This window comes from Haliotis rufescens, unplaced genomic scaffold (genome assembly GCF_023055435.1).
Source record: "Haliotis rufescens isolate VD_foot unplaced genomic scaffold, xgHalRufe1.0.p SCAF_13, whole genome shotgun sequence".
In the NCBI taxonomy this organism is placed as follows: domain Eukaryota; kingdom Metazoa; phylum Mollusca; class Gastropoda; order Lepetellida; family Haliotidae; genus Haliotis; species Haliotis rufescens.
In genome coordinates, this window is record NW_025963813.1 from 4078389 (window position 1) to 4098813 (window position 20425).

At 42.6% G+C, this 20425-nt stretch overlaps 1 protein-coding gene across 2 annotated transcripts; it reads right to left on the reverse strand.

Moving 5' to 3' along the window:
• Positions 1-716: 716 nt before the first annotated feature.
• On the reverse strand, positions 717-15825 carry LOC124152329 (methyl farnesoate epoxidase-like). Of its 2 annotated transcripts, none has more exons than XM_046525223.2 (4): positions 15175-15825; positions 5880-6377; positions 4073-4510; positions 717-3235 (listed from the first exon to the last, which is right to left on the reverse strand). In XM_046525223.2, exons 1-4 carry the CDS (start codon positions 15503-15505, stop codon positions 3033-3035), a joined length of 1470 nt encoding a protein of 489 aa, XP_046381179.2. In that variant the 5' UTR covers positions 15506-15825; the 3' UTR covers positions 717-3032. The 2 variants fall into 2 exon arrangements, with proteins under 2 accessions (XP_046381179.2, XP_046381181.1); XM_046525225.2 differs by lacking the exon at positions 15175-15825 and adding an exon at positions 6740-6889.
• Between the last annotated feature and the right edge of the window lie 4600 nt (positions 15826-20425).

Below are 20425 nucleotides of genomic sequence, written 5' to 3' on the forward strand. Positions count from 1 at the left end.
GTCATATGAAGAAGACTCTGTCGTCCTTAAATAAAACACTTGATAACTGGCATTGTATTAAAGGGTCGACCTCAGCGTGCGCCTAGTGTCTGTTTGTTGTCTTGTGGGACAAGTCCTAAAGTATTGATTTCATGAAATATGAGGTGTTCAGAATGTCCTCTCTATACTACAGCAGATGCTGTTTTAAGCCGCAGTGTGCACTATTCCTGCTACAGTGCGCGACCTGCGAACGGCAAACCGGTGGTATGAGCAACGACCCTCGGGGTTCAAGAACACCTAATCAACCAGGCCATACAATATAATCGTCAGTTGTATGTAACACGCTAGTGGCCGCTTTATTTCGGTTAAGGGGCGTGCCGTTAAAGCGTTCGCTCGTTAAGCCGAAGCCCGGGTTTGATTCCCCACATGGGTACAATGTGTGAAGCCCGTATCTGGTGTTCCCCGCCGTGATGTTGCTAAAATAGTGTTTGCAATATTGTTGAAAGCGGCATAAAAGCATACACCCTCACTATTTCAGATATATAATGACGTGTCTTTGTAAGTTAGATTGATCACGTCGTTTGATGTATATAAAGGCAATCATTGGATGTTTGTTTTGTATGGTTATGTACGGTCTCTGGTATCGGTTTACTTATCGATATAAAGTCCCTTTATTGGATGTTGACACGTATTTAAGTTGCACGCACAGCAACACTAATGTTAGAAAGTCAAGAATATAGAATATAACCATTTCTTTATTCAGTCAAACACCGATGTCAACATTTCTACATTTATTTACAGCTTTCTCAATGCATCATGTTTAATAATGGCGTGCATTTTATTCCATTTAACCAACGATGTCCTCCCACCGTTCACTTCGCTGTAAAATCATTTCAAAATATTGCTAAAAGCACCGTTAAACCATACTCACTTAAGCATTTATAAGTATACCCCATTCACTCGAGAGAACGTAATTTAGATAAGCGGAAAGCTTTTCCCCAGGGCACCTTTCCACAAAGCTAATTTAGCTACATGTTCACACGGACGCAAAGTGTACATGGACGTCACGGTTGCATGGATGTCAGGTACACATGGAAGCCAGGTTAATATGGTCGTCAAGTTTAAATTGATGTCAAGTGAACAGGAACGTCAAGTTTACATGGATGTCAAGTTCACACGGACGCCAAGTTTACATGGACGTCATGGTTGCCTGGATGTCAGGTTCACAAGGACGCCAAGTTAACAAGGACGTCAAGTTTACATGGATGTCAAGTTCACACGGACGCCAAGTTTACATGGACGTCATGGTTGCCTGGATGTCAGGTTCACATGGATGGCAAGTTTACATGGATGTCAAGTTTAAAGGATGCCAAGTTAACACGGACGTCAAGTTCACATGGACGTCACCGTAACCTGGATTTCAGGTTCACAAGGACGCCAATTTAACATAGACGTCAAGTTCACATCGACGCCAAGTATACATGGACGTCAAGGTTACCTGGGTGTCATGTTCATATTTAGATTCTCTGTCCCAATAACAAAAATGACAAACATCCAGTTCATAAAAAAATGAAGAATTTACCCTCACGACTACCAACAAAGGCCAGTTACCGTCTGGAAACCATGGTCCCGTAACACAGTGTTCGCACCACTAAGACTGCCTAACAAAGGCCGATTACCGTCTGGAAACCATGGTCCCGTTACACAGTGTTCGCACCACTAAGACTGCCTAACAAAGGCCGATAGTCGTAGCACGAGAAACGATGCCTATCCTTCAAACCAAATCTTGGGTTGAGAGCTCTAATTGGGAGGTGAGTAAATTTTAAGATAAACGCCATGTTAAAGTTCGGAGCTGTGATTAGGAGGTCCCTAAACTTCGAGATAAACATGGCATGGTACGTAATTGTAAGTAGAGTGAGTCAGCTGGGTTTGACACCGCTTTTAACAGTATTCCATTTATATCACGGCGTGTCAGCTTAATGTAGGAGGGATGCCAGGAAGTGATGCAGGTCTCAGACGTTTACCACTTCGCTTAAGCCCACGAGCACGGGTATGGTGCTGACAAACCTAGAAACATAATCGGGGCGAACCGGAATTCGAACCCACAATCATAGGTTTCTGACGTGCCCATTGGACGCAACTCTGTACAGCGAATCGCGGCGCCAAAGACGACTGCCTCCTTATTGTAAGTAGAAGATCACTTAACTTCGAGATTAACATGTCATAGTACGAATCTGTGATTGGGAGATCAACATGTCATTTCATTGATCGAATTTGCGATTGGGAGATCAGGTTACTTCGAGATAAACATGTCATGATATTTGCCCGAATCTTTGATTGGGAGATCGGTTAATTTCGAGATAAACATGTCATGGTATTGTACGAATCTTTGATTGGGAAATCGGTTAACTTCGAGATAAACATATTATAATACGTAGCTGTGATTTGGAGATCACCCAACTTTGAAACAACGTTTCGACTGAGTGTGGTATTACGTTGCTTTACGTAATATTCCAGCAATATCACGGTGGGGAACTCCATGTGTAGGAAGTTGAACCCGCGGTAACAAGCGCACTTTGTAACAAGTAGGCTCCCAACCGTTTTGTGACGCTTGTAGAAATCTTGCGAAACTTGATAAACTGTATCAGCGATCAGTTTTGTAACGTGGGATGCAGCTGCATCCTCAATACAGATACATCCCTGTTGCGTGTAACTATGTTGGTGATTGTTGTGATGCAGGACATCCTGTGAACAGTCATCCTTAAATAGCAGTATCACTGATAAAATAATTTACATAGCAGAAAAATCACGATACATCGGCGACGCTTTGGTCATTGTGAGAGAAATTGCGACGCGGTTGTCTGGTTTGTTATATTTACTTTTTGGATCAGTCGGGTTTTGAAAGGAGAAGTACGCCAAGATTGGTTGTTACAAATTATTTACACGCGCAGAATGAAACCCGGACTCCCTGTGTGAAAGGTGAACCCACAAACCACTTGGCTAATTCGCTTCCCTTCAAATACTATGCAAGGCTAGAAGATTGCAGAATTTGTTCAGTTCGTATCTTTCAGCTCGGAATCTCTTGGGACCAACAGTACTTGATATGGCTCAAGTCTACGCACGATCCGCAGCCGAGAACTGAACGGGGGAGGAGACCCAACTTCGACCGGCGTAATAGTATAGTTCTGCATGATGGTGGTGAAAAACATGAACACTCCCACTCGGACCATGGTATCTCCTACACAGAGTCGAGGTCCTGAAAACAAAACATAAGAAATTGAAACCATTTTCGAAAATTGGGGCGTGTTCAAGCATTTTACTCATTGAATGAACATCACATTCGATCAGTTTGTTAATTACCTGTATGTATTACTTCTCATCGGGGTCGGGATATGTATTTAACAAACAACACGAGTGAGTGAGTTTGGTTTAACGCCGCTTTGAACAGTATTCCAGTTGTATTAATACATGACAGCCTGATGTGGGATGGAGCCCCAAGTGATGAAGGCGTTTACAAATCTGGGAAACGGGTAGTGAGTACAGTGATGACAACCCAAGAAACATTATCAGGTTCAATGGATGACGCCAGATGCGTTCCTGACAACTGAACCCGCTTAGTGAACAATTTTAGAGGAAAACATCAAAAATATTTAAAAAATCGATGTATTTTTGATAAATATTGATTGCACAATAAATAAAAAAGAATGCGGTATCCATTTCGTCAAGGTGAATGACATATTTGGTTTTCCTTTAATTTGGGATTGCAACCAAGATTTCCGGGTTTCCAATCAACCAATCAGATTGTTGCACACACGTCTCCCATTTGTTTTACAGTATTGCCTTGTAGTTGTCATGGCGTCCTGGGTCCCATTACAAAAAGCGATCGTAGAGCAAAGACGATCGTAACTCCATAAACCTAAGACAGTTGTAGTGCTGCGCTCGCTTTTTGCCCTGGACTTTAACAGGTATCTATTCTGAAGTACCCGGAGGGTGGTAATAAAATACGACATATATAACCTAGCTTTATGCAATAAAAGTTAAAACTGGTTCTAAGTCAAGACATTAGGGACATATTTGTAAAAATGATTCTCACCAACGCCAAATGGCAGAAAGCTTTTGGGTCGAGTGACAACACCATTGGCATCAATGTGTCTCTCAGGCTTAAAGACCTCTGGCTCTGGGAAATGTTTTGGGTCCCGATGAAGACTGTACAGACTCGCAACGACGCTTGTCCCCTTGGGGATATGATAATCGCCAATCTGTGTATCTTCAACAGACACATGGGGCAAACTGGATGTCGTAATAGATCCGATCCGAAGGGTCTCTATGATTGAAGCTTCAACGAGTGGCAGTTTCTCCCTGTCTTCCAGAGTTACCTGTCGTTTTCCAATCACCCGGTGTATCTCCTCCTGGATCCGAGTCTGTAATTTCGGATCGTGGACGAGGAACAAAACCAGATATTCGATCACGGACATGGAACTAGTGACGCCACCGAAGAACATATCCAACATGGACTGCACCATTTCTTTGTCTGAAAGTAAAATATTATTAACGTCAGTAAATGATTAGTAGCTGAATCGTCTTATTTGTCTTAAATGTTTGAGCATAAAAGTGTCAAGTAAAGGAATTTTTTTTTCAAATGACATACACGCATACATTTCTCACATTCGTATTCCTATTAGTGTGTACGTTGACATAAAATATAAGTCACCCACTGGCCAAATAACCGCCTTCGTGGTCTAGTGGGTTTCCTAGCGTCTTCCCGGAGCGCGGAAGATCGGTGTTTGATCCCCGGCCGCGTCATACCAAAAGACGTTGAAATATAGACAGGTACTTGCAGCACCTCCCTGTATAAGTGAATTATTCTTGAGCGCGGCGTTAAACCTAAGACCAATTCACGTAGATAAGCAATAGCCTAGGCAGGGTACAAGATTAGGTTTCACAAGTTACCATGTTGGCGTAACGAGCGAACGCTTTAAGCACTGGGATATCCAACCGAATATGAACAACTGTAAACCTGCAAATAATCATTATTATAGGAGGGTATGGCAGGATCTTCAGATATAACCATGTACATTTAGAATATTTCTACAACATTTCCTCTGCTTTTATTCACGAGAAATACATGTAACCAAATGAATGAGGGTATCTACATTTACAGCTTTTCTGTTGGTTAAATTCAATGGTTAGAATTATTGATTCAACCGATTTATGTCCATCAACATAAAAGCGGGCATGCACTGAACGCCCATACAGTGTTTGTTTGTTTGTTTGTCTGTTTGTTGTTTAACGCCGTACAGACAGTCCAGTGATTGACAACATTATCTAGGGCATTATATCTCCATCTGCTGACGTCACGTTTCCATCTCAATTATCAGCAACTTCCCAAAGTTTGTTTGTTTGTTGTTTAACGCCGCTTGTTCAGCTCCTCCAATGTTGAAGGAAATAACAGCAGGTCTTAGACATTCCGCTTCGTTAAAGTTACTGTACTAAAATAAGAATCATTATCGTAATGAATCTGGGATTCGAACCCTCGATTATACGATTCTGGCACGCCTAAGGGACGCGACTCTGCACAGAGAATTGTCGGCCCTTTGCGCTCCGCGATCAATGAGATGTGTTCACTTTCGCCCACGTTAGCCCTGCGTGACACCAATCGAAACAGTCCCGTTAGCTTTATTGTTTCCCAGAAACTCGTTCACATGGCCAATGTTATGTATGCAAGAAGAGATGCTATCCTTAAACCACCTTTTTCCATAAAAATATAGACCAGATCGGGTATCAAGTTTAATTCTCAAACGGGTTTGGCGTAGTGTATATCGGAGCTTTTATCTAACGGCGGAGTGTGCCTCAATCTGAGCCACGGGGATTTTCAAGGTATACATCGTCGTCAGACTTACCGTCGGTATTTTGATCTTTGTATTCTTCGCTCTGCGTGAACGTTGATATTAAAGTGCTGTCTTTGTCCGTCCGTGTCGGGGCGTCTGGCTTAATCCAGCCTCGCACCACGCTCTGCATGTCGCTACTGATGGCGTGCAGGTTGGGGGAGCTGGGGCATAGTTTTGACGACGCCCGAGGGAACGCTAGGGCGAGCAACGTGGACATGGACGATAAGTCGACGTCATCAAGCCGCGTGAGAACCTTGAGCAGGTGTTGCATTTCGGGGTCATCATCCGGGTACCTATGACCTCTCAAGACAGTCACTATGACATTGACGATGTAGGGTCTGATCACGTCACTCAAACACATTGGCCCTGGTTTGCTGAGGTTTGGCAAGATGGCGTCCATCTCACGTCGGAACATTGCTTCGAAAGCCTTCTGTGATCCTTCTCTCCATGTTATACTGGAGGCGAGTTTTCGGTTGAGTTTCCAGTGAGAACCGCTTCCGAACAAAATTCCTGAAATAAACAAAGTACGATGGTCATGGCAGGGAATAAACTCAGATTGATTTTTAAAGCATTTTCAAGCATTCCGATCAACCTTATCAGATGAAAATAAGATATATCTCGGATTTTGTTCAAAGAAATTATTTTGAAACAGCGATTGCACCATAACACGTTATTATTAAGATCTGTTTGTTTGTTGTTTAACGCCGCACTCAGCAATATTGCAACTATATGACGGCGGTCAGTAAATAAAAGAGTCCAGTGATTTACATCATGAGCATCGAATTACGCAAATGGGATACAATGACATACATTAAATAAGTCGCCGTGATAAAGCTGGAATACTGTTAAAAGCGGCGTTAAACCCAACTCACTCATAGTGGGGGGAAATCTGTGATTCCAACCCCAAACATGGCATCACGTAATGTCTAAGGGAATTGCGAATTGCGATGCCTTAGACGTATCGACAACCCAGCTCCCCGCACAGAAACGAAGCGGAGGGTTGCCAAATTCTCCCCTCTCCTTCCCTCACACAAATACACATTAGGTCGCAGGGTCGGGTGAGTTATATGCGAATACCATTGTCAACAAAGTGACTGCTGTGATGAGTCTTCCGCTCTGTCCTGTCCTTGAACTGATAGCGTTGAAGACAGGATGTTATTTCGCGGGACATAAAAGCTTGTGATCATGCAGTTTCATTGTGAGTCACGCTTTGATGATCGTATTGTGCACTTCTTAAGCTCAAGTTCTTGCATTAACCCATTTGATTTCAAACATAATCTCCAAAATAAGAGGGGATATTCGAAAATAACAGATGATTACAGAAATACATCTTTGGGATAGTCCCATTTAGAAATGGGTGATGACCTTATTATTCCCCCCTCCATTGTCTGAAAAATGGGAGTTAACGAAAGCGGCATCAAGTTATGGTAATGGGTGGATAAGGTAAAAGAAGGACAAGGTGTGACATGACAATCGACAGAAATGTTGGGGTGTATTTTAAGGGTATAAACAACCAAGAATGACCACACGGGTGGGTAGTAAAACAATGAAAGTTAATACGGTGTGGCATGGTCCGAGTCAATCTCCCAGTGATTGTTTGAAGGAGTCTTGTTCACTCCTCTTGCACCCCAAAAGAACCCCTCTCGTTCCCTGATAATGGTCACGGGCACCCCCGAGTTTAACCCCTCTCGTTCCCTGATAATGGTCACCCCCGTGTTAAACCCCTCTCGTTCCCCGATAATGGTCACCCCCGTGTTAAACCCTTCTCCCTGATAATGGTCACGGGCACCCCCGTGTTAAACCCCTCTCGTTCCCTGATAATGGTCATCCCTGTGTTAAACCCCTCCCGTTCCCTGATACTGGTCACCCCCGTGATAAACCCCTCCCGTTCCCTGATACTGGTCACCCCCGTGCTAAACCCCTCTCGTTCCCGTGCGGTCACCCCCGTGTTAAACACCTCCCGTTCCCTGATAATGGCACCCCCGTGTTTCACTTTACGCGTTCCCTGTTAATTTTCTGGAACAAATTACTTTTTCCAAACAACCCCAACCCCAACCCCAACCCCTCAGAAATACAGTGATCTGTCCCTTAGTAAGATATACACGTGATAAAGCACTCGCGTCTGTACGTTATCAGGATATACCTCTCGGTGGCAGTACCTGTTGACTGAGTGAGGGACTTGAGCTCAACGTCCGCGGTGCAGCTGGGCACTTGACGTAGGCGGGTCAACCTCACGCACTCTGCACTTTTCTGGTCAAGGCTTGACAGATTAACTGTACGAGTATGAAGGAATCGTGTGGTCCTTAATTTCTTTTGAGTTGTATACTTATTAATTCATTCCCTCCTGCCTCACCACCAAACACTCCGCCCCACATCCTTTCCCCAAGAGCCTACAGACGAGGACAATTGCTATAAATACACCATATACTTAGCAAACATTCAAGTTTCATGGGAAACTCTTCAGTCCACAGTGTATGAGCACAGATACCACCAACTGTTTGTTTAAAAATGATATAAAAACAAAAAGGCTCCCGGCCAACATTTTCGAAATAATTGGCTGAACGTTAAAAAATTACATTACTGTAAGAATGGAAGAATTTGGTTACAAGGATATGGTCATATATTATTCCACTTCAGCGCTTTTTCTTTATTCAGTGCCTCAAACCACGTGCATACACGCTGCCAGTGCGTTTGATGTAAATATCCGGCTAACGAGTGCAAGATTTAATAAATACAGTTTGTCTTTGAACGTTTGAATTTTACCCAATTCATTTCCCCTGCAGACTAACGCTAAGTATCTGAAAATATATAATGTTGACAGAAATAAATAACTCACGCTATTTAACCATAAAATGAGCCCCAGTGAGATTGGAATTTCAGAACCTGAACCTGGGGACAATCTAGACTTGCTTTACTTATGGCTATTACATTACAGTAAAGTCTGAATTAAAGGGACATTCGGGTTTAAAGACCTGTACGCAATTCCCAAAGTACCGTCAATATTCAGATTCTCTTATTGCCGTGTGTCAATTCAGTTCAACAGCATTGCAGAGACAGGGTGAAAGTTGTTTTAAACCGCAATCCGCATTTGGCAATCTGCATAAGATACAGCGATGTTGCCATTAATGATTGTGCCAGGGACAGACAAATAGTGGTTGATAACATGAAAAACGATCACGTAATGAACCAGGGCACATTCTGACCACCCAATCCACATTAGTCGAGTCTTTCAACTTCTTACTGACCACCCAATCCACATTAATCGAGTCTTTCAACTTCTTACTTACCACCCAATCCACATTAGTCGAGTCTTTCAACTTCTTACTGACCACCCCATCCACATTAGTCGAGTCTTTCAACTTCTTACTGACCACCCAATCCACATTAGTCGAGTCTTTCAACTTCTTACTGACCACCCAATCCACATTAGTCGAGTCTTTCAACTTCTTACTGACCACCCAATCCACATTAGTCGGTTCTTCAAATTCTCACAACAAGCATGTATTGTGGATACACGGGGCCTGAAGCACAGGACCATGTAACTAATCTTCTCACAGAATAGAATATTACTAACATGTCCCTGTCATTGATGTGACTCTCATTTCATGGTATTTGTACCTGAATATGCCAATTGAGACGTATATGATACGACAGTAATGTTATCAATTAATTATTATTAAAACTTATATATCCTGTCTTTATTAATAATTATTGGATATTTAAGGATATGGTTTTTTCTCATATTCTTTGGCCGATAGTCAAAATAAGATCAAATATAAAATCAACCAATTATTTAAGTTGGTTGATGATGTTGGAAGGATGATAATCTTCTACAAAGCCACCATGCATTGTTTGGAGTACTGGCGAAGCTACAAATAGTAGTCCAGCCGACAAAACTCATTGAGCATGTTCCATTTATCTTAGCTAGTCAGGGAAATAGTTTCTGATTCATATGCGTGATTAGCCGTCTTGGCGTTATATGTGTGAAGCCCATTCCTGGTGTCCCCCGCCGTGATATTGCTGGAATATTGCTAAAAGCGGCGTAAAACCATACTCACTCACTCTTGGCGTTATAAGAAACGAAACTGGAATTGTTTTGTTTATTCACAGTGAATTTTGAGATGTGTAAAACGAGCAGTGAGACATAAAGCGTCTAGCCATCTCGCAGTTTGATCCCGTTTGAATGAATCGTCAAGATTATTTGATCCCGTTTGAATTAATCGTCCGAGTCATATGATCCCGTTTCAATGAATCGTAATTGATTAATTGATCCTGTTTGAATGATTCGCCCGGATTATTTGATCCCGTTAAATGAAAGAATCGTCCGGGTTATTTGAACCCCTGGAATGAATCGTCCGGATTATTGTATATCGTTTGAATTAATCGTCCAGGTTGAGCAGTTTTTACTATACTCAAGTCCGACTGGCGCGGGCCCATTTACATATAATTGCAGTGTGAAGTGGAGAAGTGTTGGTTTACGAGTGTACCACATATATAATGCATACGTCCATCGCCTGGAGGCAGAGCATGACTCTCGTTTAGATCCGTGTTGGTGTTTGCATTGTCTCTATTCCAAATATCTATAGTGTGTGATTACCCCACTGGGAGATGACCTTTATCGGATGTATTATCATACGATCCAGACAAACACACAGCAAATAATCACAACTGACTGATTGGCATCTCGGTGTTAAGGAAACGACCATTTAATATCCGGAGGGAGGGGGACGAGGAATTTAGTCTGAGACAGAATTGTTTTTTTTCAGTCTGAGCTGCAAAACATCGTTTTTCTTTGAAATGAGAAGAGAAAAACATTTTTCATACACACAACACATCTTTGAGAACATCCAACAAATTGTACGATGTATTTTTTTACGGGGTGGGGTATTTTTTATTTTGTTGTTTTGTTGTGTCGTTTAGGTGGAGGGACGGGGGTGGTAGGGTGTGTGTGTGTGTGGGGGGGGGGGGGGGAGTGACATTTTCGGGAACAGATTATCTTTTTATCTTCCTACCCCCCCCCCCCCCCCCCCCCCCCATCATCCACACATCCACCACCAGCAACCTCCTACCCCGAACCACCACCACTCCCAAATCCTTACCATGCCCTACGCCCCCCCCCCCCCCTCCCCCTCCCCCATCTCCCACAGACATCCACTAACCCCCTTCCCAGACAATTTCAGTCGAGAATACACACCCATGTGAAATACACACCCTTTCGTTTACATAATATACTCCATACCCCATACAGTTTGTGGAAGTGCACTATATCATTAATATTTCTGGTAGTTTACCCTCCACGATGGTAGGTGCAAAACAAGGATAAATCCGACGGGCAAATTACTGTGTTGTTTTCTGCTGCTGAGACCAAGGAATTAGTGCAGCAAATTCCGTGATTGATAAGGTAACCATGACGATCTCGTGTAATTCTATCAGAGCCATTATCGATGATGGACGTTTAGACAAATAAACACGTTAGGCCCCAGACTGTTGCCAGATAAAGTCCATCTGGTACATTGATTTCATAACGATTCAATCATAATTACACGTTTGCCTTAATCCGAATGGCAGTCAAACTGTTCAGTCTCAACAAAATGTTGACAGTAATGACATTAACTGTTGCGTTTCATACTAATTGCAAGTTTAGGGAGCATCTATCTGATTTGTGTATGTGTGTGTGTGTGTGTCGCAAGGGGGGTTTGAGGTTTCTTTTATATTTACTGGACACTATCAAATAATCTAGTCATTTTCACTATTAACCTAAACAATTGACGTTTGAGTACTTTCCACAAATCAAACTATTCTTTTTTTCACCACTGCCACCGAATGCTTTGTACTGACAACGGTAAATGTATGTACAACGTTGAACAATACTCTGAAATGCGACCCATTTGAGCAAAACATATTATCAATTAGGTCTACGATACATGTTTGACAAAGTTCTGTCGCTTGTACAACAAGGTGCTGTGAATCAAATATATGTAGTGTAGTGAATCATGTATATATTGTACTGAATCATGTATACAGCATGCAGTGTAATGATTCGTGGATACAATGTACTGAATCATGTAGACAACGTACTGAATCATGTATGTATTGTCTTGATTCATGTATATACAGTACTAAGTCATGTATTCAATGTACTGAATGATATATACAATGTACAGAATCATGTATACAATGTCCCGGATCATGTATACAATGTACTGAATCATGTATACAGCATGCAGTGTTCTGATTCATGTATACAATGTACTGATTCATGTATACAATGTACTGTATCATGTATGTATCGTATTGATTCATGTATATGCAGTACTAAGTCATGTATTCAATGTACTGAAAGATATATACAATGTACAGAATCATGTATACAATGTACTGGCTGGATCATGTATACAATGTACTGAATCATGTATGTATTGTATTGATTCATGTATATACAGTACTAAATCATGTATACAATGTACTGAATGTTGTATACAATTTACTGAATCATGTATACAAAGTACTGATTCATGTATGTATTGTACTGAATTATGTATACAATGTTCATTAATCATAACATATCAATGTACTGGTTCATACATGCAATGTACTGATTCATGTATGCAATATACTGAATCGTGTCTACAGTGTACTGAATCGTGTATGCAATATACTGAATCGTGTCTACAATGTACTGAATCGTGTATACAATGTACTGAATCGTGTCTACAGTGTACTGAATCGTGTATACAATGTACTGAATCGTGTATACAATGTACTGAATCGTGTATACAGTGTACTGAATCGTGTATACAACGTACTGAATCGTGTGTACAATGTACTGAATCGTGTATACAGTGTACTGAATCGTGTACATACAATGTACTGAATCGTGTATACAGTGTACTGAATCGTGTATACAACGTACTGAATCGTGTGTACAATGTACTGAATCGTGTATACAGTGTACTGAATCGTGTATACAACGTAGTGAATCAAGTGTACAATGTACATGACAGTTCAATGCTTGGACTACATTCGCCTGGGAAATGTATGCAGAATGATCCAATGATCACTTCCTCCTCCTTCATACTTCTTCTGAAGGTACGGCAGTCAGAGGCGATCGTTCTTCTACTTCAGCAGTCTGATTCAAGGTAACTTAAACCACAAGTTTCCAATTGCGTTTCTTCCGTGCAATGAAACAGTCACGACCAATGGCAGGCCGCATGTCGCTTTGGCGAGAATACCTGTACCGTCAAGTTTTGCCGTGACGAGAAGACACCGACGAAAACATGCTTGTCGCCGTAGTGTAGTAACGACCGAAGACATGGGCATTGACACAGCAACGACTGAATGAATTCGTGATATCATAGAACATTAGGCATAACTGTTGTTTCAGCAGCCACCGAATGTGTTCGTGTTGTCATGACAGCCATCCGTGCGTACATGTATGCTGGAGGTATATGTCTCAAATATTTTGCACATAAGAGTTTTTTGTCAACGTCTAAAAGTAGGGATGTATTTTAAGTCTAAGATAGTAGTGTTTCAAGTTAGAGAGGATGGGCGATTCTTATTCACGAACCGACATACAAGTTTGTTCTCCTCAACACAGGTGAGCGTCCCAGGCAAACCCCCCACCAGTCCGGCATTAAGGGGTTAACAAGGACTTGTCGTCTCGGAGTCAGTATACTGTGTCTGGGTGGAGTATTCATGTTAAACTGAGGTATGGTATCTTAATGGACTAGCACTATTAATCCGGCATAAGTTTGGACAAGTTCAAGCAGACACGCATGTACATGCACGTCACGATATAAGTTTAATAATCTTGAACGCTACGTTACATCCCCATTTAACCTCGCCTCGCCTCGCCTCGCCTCGCCTCGCCTCACCTCACCTCGCCTCGCCTCGCCTCAGGGCTTTCTACCCACATGAAGCGGTGACATAACTGAAACGTATTTCTTTCATTTTTCAAAACAAAATTAAGCAATCGAAAACACAATCGGCGCCTAGAATTAAGGATTATCCCCCTTGTGAAATAATACGTCATTTACCTTGGCTTTGGGAAATTTAATCCTCTTTGGGGAGATAATGTCTCATAAGACCTACACAGCTGCCCAGATCAGCTGGTAGTGAAATGCATATCTCCCATGGTAACAGTAGAAGAAAATCTCCTAGTTTAATTACCTCTGTTTGCTTAAACTTGTATTTTGTATGTTTAATCAAATGTGTTTATTCGATACTTAATGTCGGCCATAGGCCCTGGTTACAAAGTGGTTTGAATATGCATATTGATTGAGTAGTGTTGTACATTTGTTCAAAGAGGGCGTGGTGTGTTTGTGCTGTCAACCACTCGTTTGCCTGACAGACTCGATTATACAAAGTGCTGGTATAGCTTGAATATTGCTGAGTGCGGCGAAAAATATATGACGACACACTCAAGAAAGATCATTTTAAGTTCTGACGCGCGCGTGCGTGATGAGCATTACGTTTTCTAACATGTCTGGTGGGAGATAACTCATCAACTTAACGAAACTACACGCACACGCACACGCACACGCACACGCACACCGACACGCACGTGAGAAAATTTGTAGAATGTTCATGTAGTACACTGAATCATAAAGACGTCAACACATATCATATAACCAATTAACGCCGATGTACCTCATGCTAAATTTGACTAATATGGTGATCGGTTGGCCAGGCTCTTTGACCTGGGTGATTGTGTGTCATCGTACCCCAACGGTGTGAGACATTGATCATGCCATTAACCACCGGTTGTCTCTCTCAGACGAGGATTAACGCTACAACTGACTTCAGCGTAAAACAACCTTTGTTTGCTTGTTTGTTGTTTAACGCTACATCCTGCAATAATCTAGCCGTAGTATGTGACGGCGATCTGTAAATAATCAAGTCTGGACCAGAAAAACCAGTGATTGACATCACGAGCATCGATCAACGCAATTGGGATCGATGACAAGCATCAACCATGTCAGCGAACCTGACCACCCGATCCCGTTAGTCGCCTCTTACGTCAAGCATTGGTTGTGTAATAGACTAAAATCTAGTCTCTGAAATGAACATATCGTACATAAAAAAACAGTTGTTCAGTTATCTTAATAAAAATATAATAAAAAGGAGGCCAGTGACTCTCTTCATCCTGATACTGCAGTGATCTAGACTTGCCAAACATTATAGACTTGCATGGGCTGTATTTGATATATATTTGTATCAGGGTCTGTAAGTCAGATTAGGTGTGTAAAACAACAAGCAATATTTAATCATGTGTACATAAAACAAAACAAATATATATATTACCTACCTTGCGCAATGGCCGCCGGACCAGAAGGTCTATCTTCATACAGATGTCCCTGTCGTATCATATACTCAGTGACAAGATCAATGCTATTCAGATAAACACTTAATCGATTTAGCATCTTCACACTATAAATGTCCCCATATTGTTCAGTCCACTTAAAGTTCGTCTCAGGACCTTTCCAGAAAGGGAATGCCCCTAGCACTGGCACCCCTCGCGGTCCCGGGGGCAGCTGTCCACGACCCTTGGAGAGGAACATGATAGCAGAGACGATCGCTGCCACAGCCACTACCCCTGCCGCGTAGCCCGGACTGATGATGGAGAGGAGTGAGAGCATTTTCCCTCCGATAGAGCGAGCGTAGCGGTGACCCAGCAGAGCGTGGTCGGGAGAGTATATTCATGCACTCAAGAGCTTCGCTGTGTTCGGGGGATGTCGAGAACGAGCAGTCAATCTTTAGTCAAGCGGAAACGTGACAGTCAGCGGTGACTCATTAGGGACAATAGACGTCCGACAGGATACATAAGATTACCCGTCTTTCCCAAAGGACTTGAGTGAGATCGTTTGACTGAAAGCGATCTTGTGATATGACGGCAGAAACTGTAAAATTCTGTATCGCAGTTCACATGGGTATGTCTCGAGCCGCTGTCAGCAAGCGAGTAATCGTGAGGCTATATTTGTCAGTTTATAGCAGTCTCGCAGCCTCACCATGCTAAGGTCAACTTGTTGCCTGCGAGCCTACTGGAACAAGACACTTGATATTGGGTGGTAGGTCTTCTTGGAGCTGTGGGTGGGTCAGTGCAGGGGTAGGTGGTGGGTATCACGGGGTGCTATGTGTTTGGTGTTACGGTTTTGTGCCAGACACTTCCTGTTAAGCCCGGTGTGTTTGTGTGTGTGTGTGTGTGGGGGGGGGGGGGGGGGGGGGGGGGGGGGGGGGGGGGGGGATGTGTGCAGGCGTAAGGGGTGAGGTGACTGGGAATTATCCCATATGTTTCCATATAGTTTCAGCCCACATATATATCCTGTTAACTGAACACGTTTTGGAAAAGGATTCGTTCATAATGACAGGATTTGTGAAATGACAAATGGTATTCACAGGATGTATTTAATCATCAACATCCTGTTTTTGTGTTCGTCAGCTGACTGAATCAGATGGAATCTTGTAACTAAATGAAACGCGAGTTACCAACACATTTGTCTTCTAATTTACTGGTTTGGGTCACGCACAGGTGGTAATATTTCACCGTGGCTTGCGGCAACGTTTCAACAGGTGGCCTTCACGCTCCTACCTGTGGCCATCAAACTCAACATGGACAATGTCCCTGTGTATTATTCTGTTATTAGGCATCTCTCTCTCTCTCCCTCTCTCTCCCTCTCTCTCTCTCTCTCTCTCTCTCTCTCTCTCTCTCTCTCTCTCTCTCTCTCTCGGGAAGAATAGAATAGAGAAGACTTCTGGCCAGAAATGTACATCACAATAAACATGCTACTGTGTAACATTAATCTTGGAGAGGTATGCAAATCGTCTGGGAGAAAAGCCCGCTATATCTTCCTCTCGTGGCCTTTGTATGTTTATTGTCATGGTCTAATATATCTCTAGAAGAAGCATGGTTTTCAACAAAGAATGCCTTCCTCACCTGGACGTTACTCGAGAAAGATGTCCATTTTCTTTAATTAGGAACCAATATGTAAGTTTTACGGTACGTGGAACGTGTCGATTAGGTTTTAAATCTTCACTCAGCAATTTCCAGCAGATGTAATTGACATGCCTCAGTATGTAAACGAGATGTCACTGACGCATTACAACCAGATTACAACCGAATTGTTTGACAGCAGCGTTTGTAACTACAGCTGATACACAGGATTCTGATATTTCAAGAGGACACAGAAACTGTAAATCGATTTGTGTCAGAATAGATCGCCTTGTAAGTCTGACTATTCCCCAGCGTTAAACATGACAAGGCAATCTATACGCTGTCTGAGCATAACCGGGCAGTCCATCAAAGCGGTGAACATTTTGACTGAAGAACGATTCCGATCATGTTTGTTCGTTTTATGTTGAACTGAACCACATTGCAGCTTTTTGGCGGTGGTCACTGGGTACTGGGAACAAAGAGGTGAAATGACAAATGGTATTTTCAGCATGTACTTCATCATCTTGCTTCCGTGTTCGCCCCTGGATTGTAATAGCTGACTCCCGGACCTAAACAACTTGCATGTACATACATGCATGCATCCACTATCCCCCGTCACACCCACACACTACACACACGCACGCACGCACACACACATTTTGCTAGATTTTGCTAAAAGCGGTGTAAAACCCAACTCACTCACTCACTCACTTACATACATGAATGGTGACTTTGAAGATAACTTGCCCAGTCGCAAATATATATTTTTAGACCATGATCATCCTTGTATATTTATTTTATGCATCATAAATAATAAAATGTCTTTCATTAATACCCAGTTTGTCTACTTGTTGAATACAAAATGGCCCAGTTAGTTCTTCCCAAAGTGTAGACTTGTGACGATCAGAGCACATCTACACGACACGTGTGTGTGTGTGTGTGTGTGTGTGTGTGTGTGTGTGTGCGTGCGTGCGTGCGTGCGTGCGTGTGGTATATGTGTGTGTAGGCAAAGTATGTATGTATGTATGTATGTATGTGTGTGTGCGCGTGCGCGCGCGCGTGTATGTATATATATATATATATATATGTGTGTGTGTGTAGCCAAAGTGTGTATGTGTATGTATGTATGTATGTATGTATGTATGTATGTATGTATGTATGTATGTATGTTCGTGAATAGACCGCCAGAGTTCCTTGCGCCGAAGCATGTGACAACCAGTCCGTTCAACAAATAACAATATGTTTTCATCTATTTCACTTTTAAAAGTCTACACCTTCAGAAAAACTTATGTCATGAAATGCTTAACTTTCATAGAGAAAAAATAGAAGTGAAAGACGTCCGTTATCACTGACTATTCTGATTTCAGTTTGTTTACAATCAAGAGAAAAATCCGGTCACGTGATATGCAAAATTAGAAATCAAGAAATGAGAAGAACGACAAATGGCTACGATTACAAACTACTGGGAGCTTCGGATAGCCTGTCCAAAGTGAATAAATATTGACAATCATGGTACAGCTTTCACAAAATTAATTCAATTCAAATAATCCCTAATCCCTCCTTATCTCTAACACCCGGAGTGAGTTAGTAGTTTAATATTCAAGTAATATGACGCGGCCTGCCATGACAATAATCGAGCTGACAAACAAACATTAAGGATAACATGGGCAACTGCCCTCGCCAGCAGAGCACGATGACACGCAATCAGTCAATTCACCAGCCAGATCTTAGGATCCTGTTACTTACCCTTCCCTTGAATCGCCACTGAACTATGACCACCCCCGTTTACCCATGATATTAAAATACTGTAATATTTAGGATGGGTAATACCCCACGGCGGTAGATGTCATATAAGAAGTTGACATTTCAGTGAGTAAGTTAATTGTGTTGTATGCCTGTTTGAACATTATTTCGTTAAAGCTCGAAGAGATGCAGGACTTTGGCGTTTCGCATTTTGGTGAAATCCACGAGCACGGGAATGGTGCTGACAAACCTTGAAACGTGGATTCGAATTCAAGATCATTGGTTTCTGATCACCTAAGGGATGCAACTCTGCATAGCCTGGGCCACCGTGCCACAAGACGTTAGATTTGGGACCGTTATATTCCACAATGAATATGTAAGGATGGATGCAGTGAGTGAGTGAGTGAGTTTGGTTTAACGCCGCTTTTAACAGTATTTCAGTTATATCGCAGCGTGTCAGCTTAATGTGAGAGGAAAGCCCGAAGTGATGCAGGTCTCAGACGTTTACCATTTCGGTGAAACCCACGAGCACGGGTATGGTCCTGACAAACCTAGAAACATAATCGGGGCGAACCGGGATTCGAACCCACAATCATAGGTTTCTGGCGTGCCCAAGGGACGCAACTCTGCACAGCGAATCGCGGCGCCTTAGACGACTGGGCCACCCGTGTCCCCCGGATGGATGCAGTTGATCACCGGGTTAGCTAGACTTGGTTTTGAAAAATGTTATTCGTTGTACAAGGAAATATGACAGTAAGCTTGTGTAAATACACGATGTTGTACTGGCATGGCGAACATCTTCCCAAGGCAAAGGAGTTAACTGACTATAAAAGTCCAGTTTACACCCTTGCCTTACTAGGCTGGAATTTCGGAGTTAGACCTAGACCTACATACGAATCTAAACATAGTCCATACAAAATCGCATAGCGAAATCGGCATCCGGTTCGTTAACTGACGTTCAGATTTTGGTCAATTTCAGGATTTGCAAAGCATGTTTAACTGGTCGTGGACAGATAAATCCCACCTCTTTTTTTTTTTTAAATCAAAGCGCTCACGTAATATGATGCACTTTCGCGGGGTAAGACCCGTTGTATCAGAATAGAGATCTTGATTATCGTCTTGACTGGGCACTCCCATTCTGTTTGAAGCAAATGGAAGTAATATGATAGGCGGAGACTGATTTGGTAAATAGGATGGCACTACGTCCGAGTCCCGAAATTCCAGCCTAGTTCGGCAAGGTTCCCTTACCTCTGAACGATGCATGGCGAATCGTCTTGACAATGTCCGATTTCGCTCGCTGTGTGTTTACGTGAAGTATATGAAAGTGCAGCGGAAGTGGTATTTATCTTGGGTTCCGAGGTGACGAGTATTGGGGTCGAGTCATGTCAACATTAAACTTGCTCAAAACCGGACACATCGTCGGATGATTCATTTTATGAGTGTCGCACTGAGTGAATGAGTGAGTATGGTTTTTCGCCGCAATATCATGGCTGGGGATACAAGAAATGGTCTTCACGCATTGTGCCCCTATGGGGAATCAAACCCGAGTCTTCGGCGTAACGAGTGAACATGTAGCAGTAGGCTACCCAATCGCACCCTCTCACAATGAGGAACAAGCTATTTAACGTTGGTTATGATTGTCCAAAGTTTCCCTTAATTCACAATCGAGCAGCTTTCCTCTTAAAATTCAAGATGCCAGAATTGTTAATAAAAAAGAGCGCTTTAACGTCGCATTTACGATTATTGCACTTATAGCACTTGCGCTTGTGTACCAGCTTGCATCCCTTTTGTGTGTGCGTGCGTGTGTGCGTGCGTGCGTACGTGCGTGTGTGTGTGGTTGCTATAGTCCGGAGGAGGGTTAATCTTCGTACTCACAATATCGGAA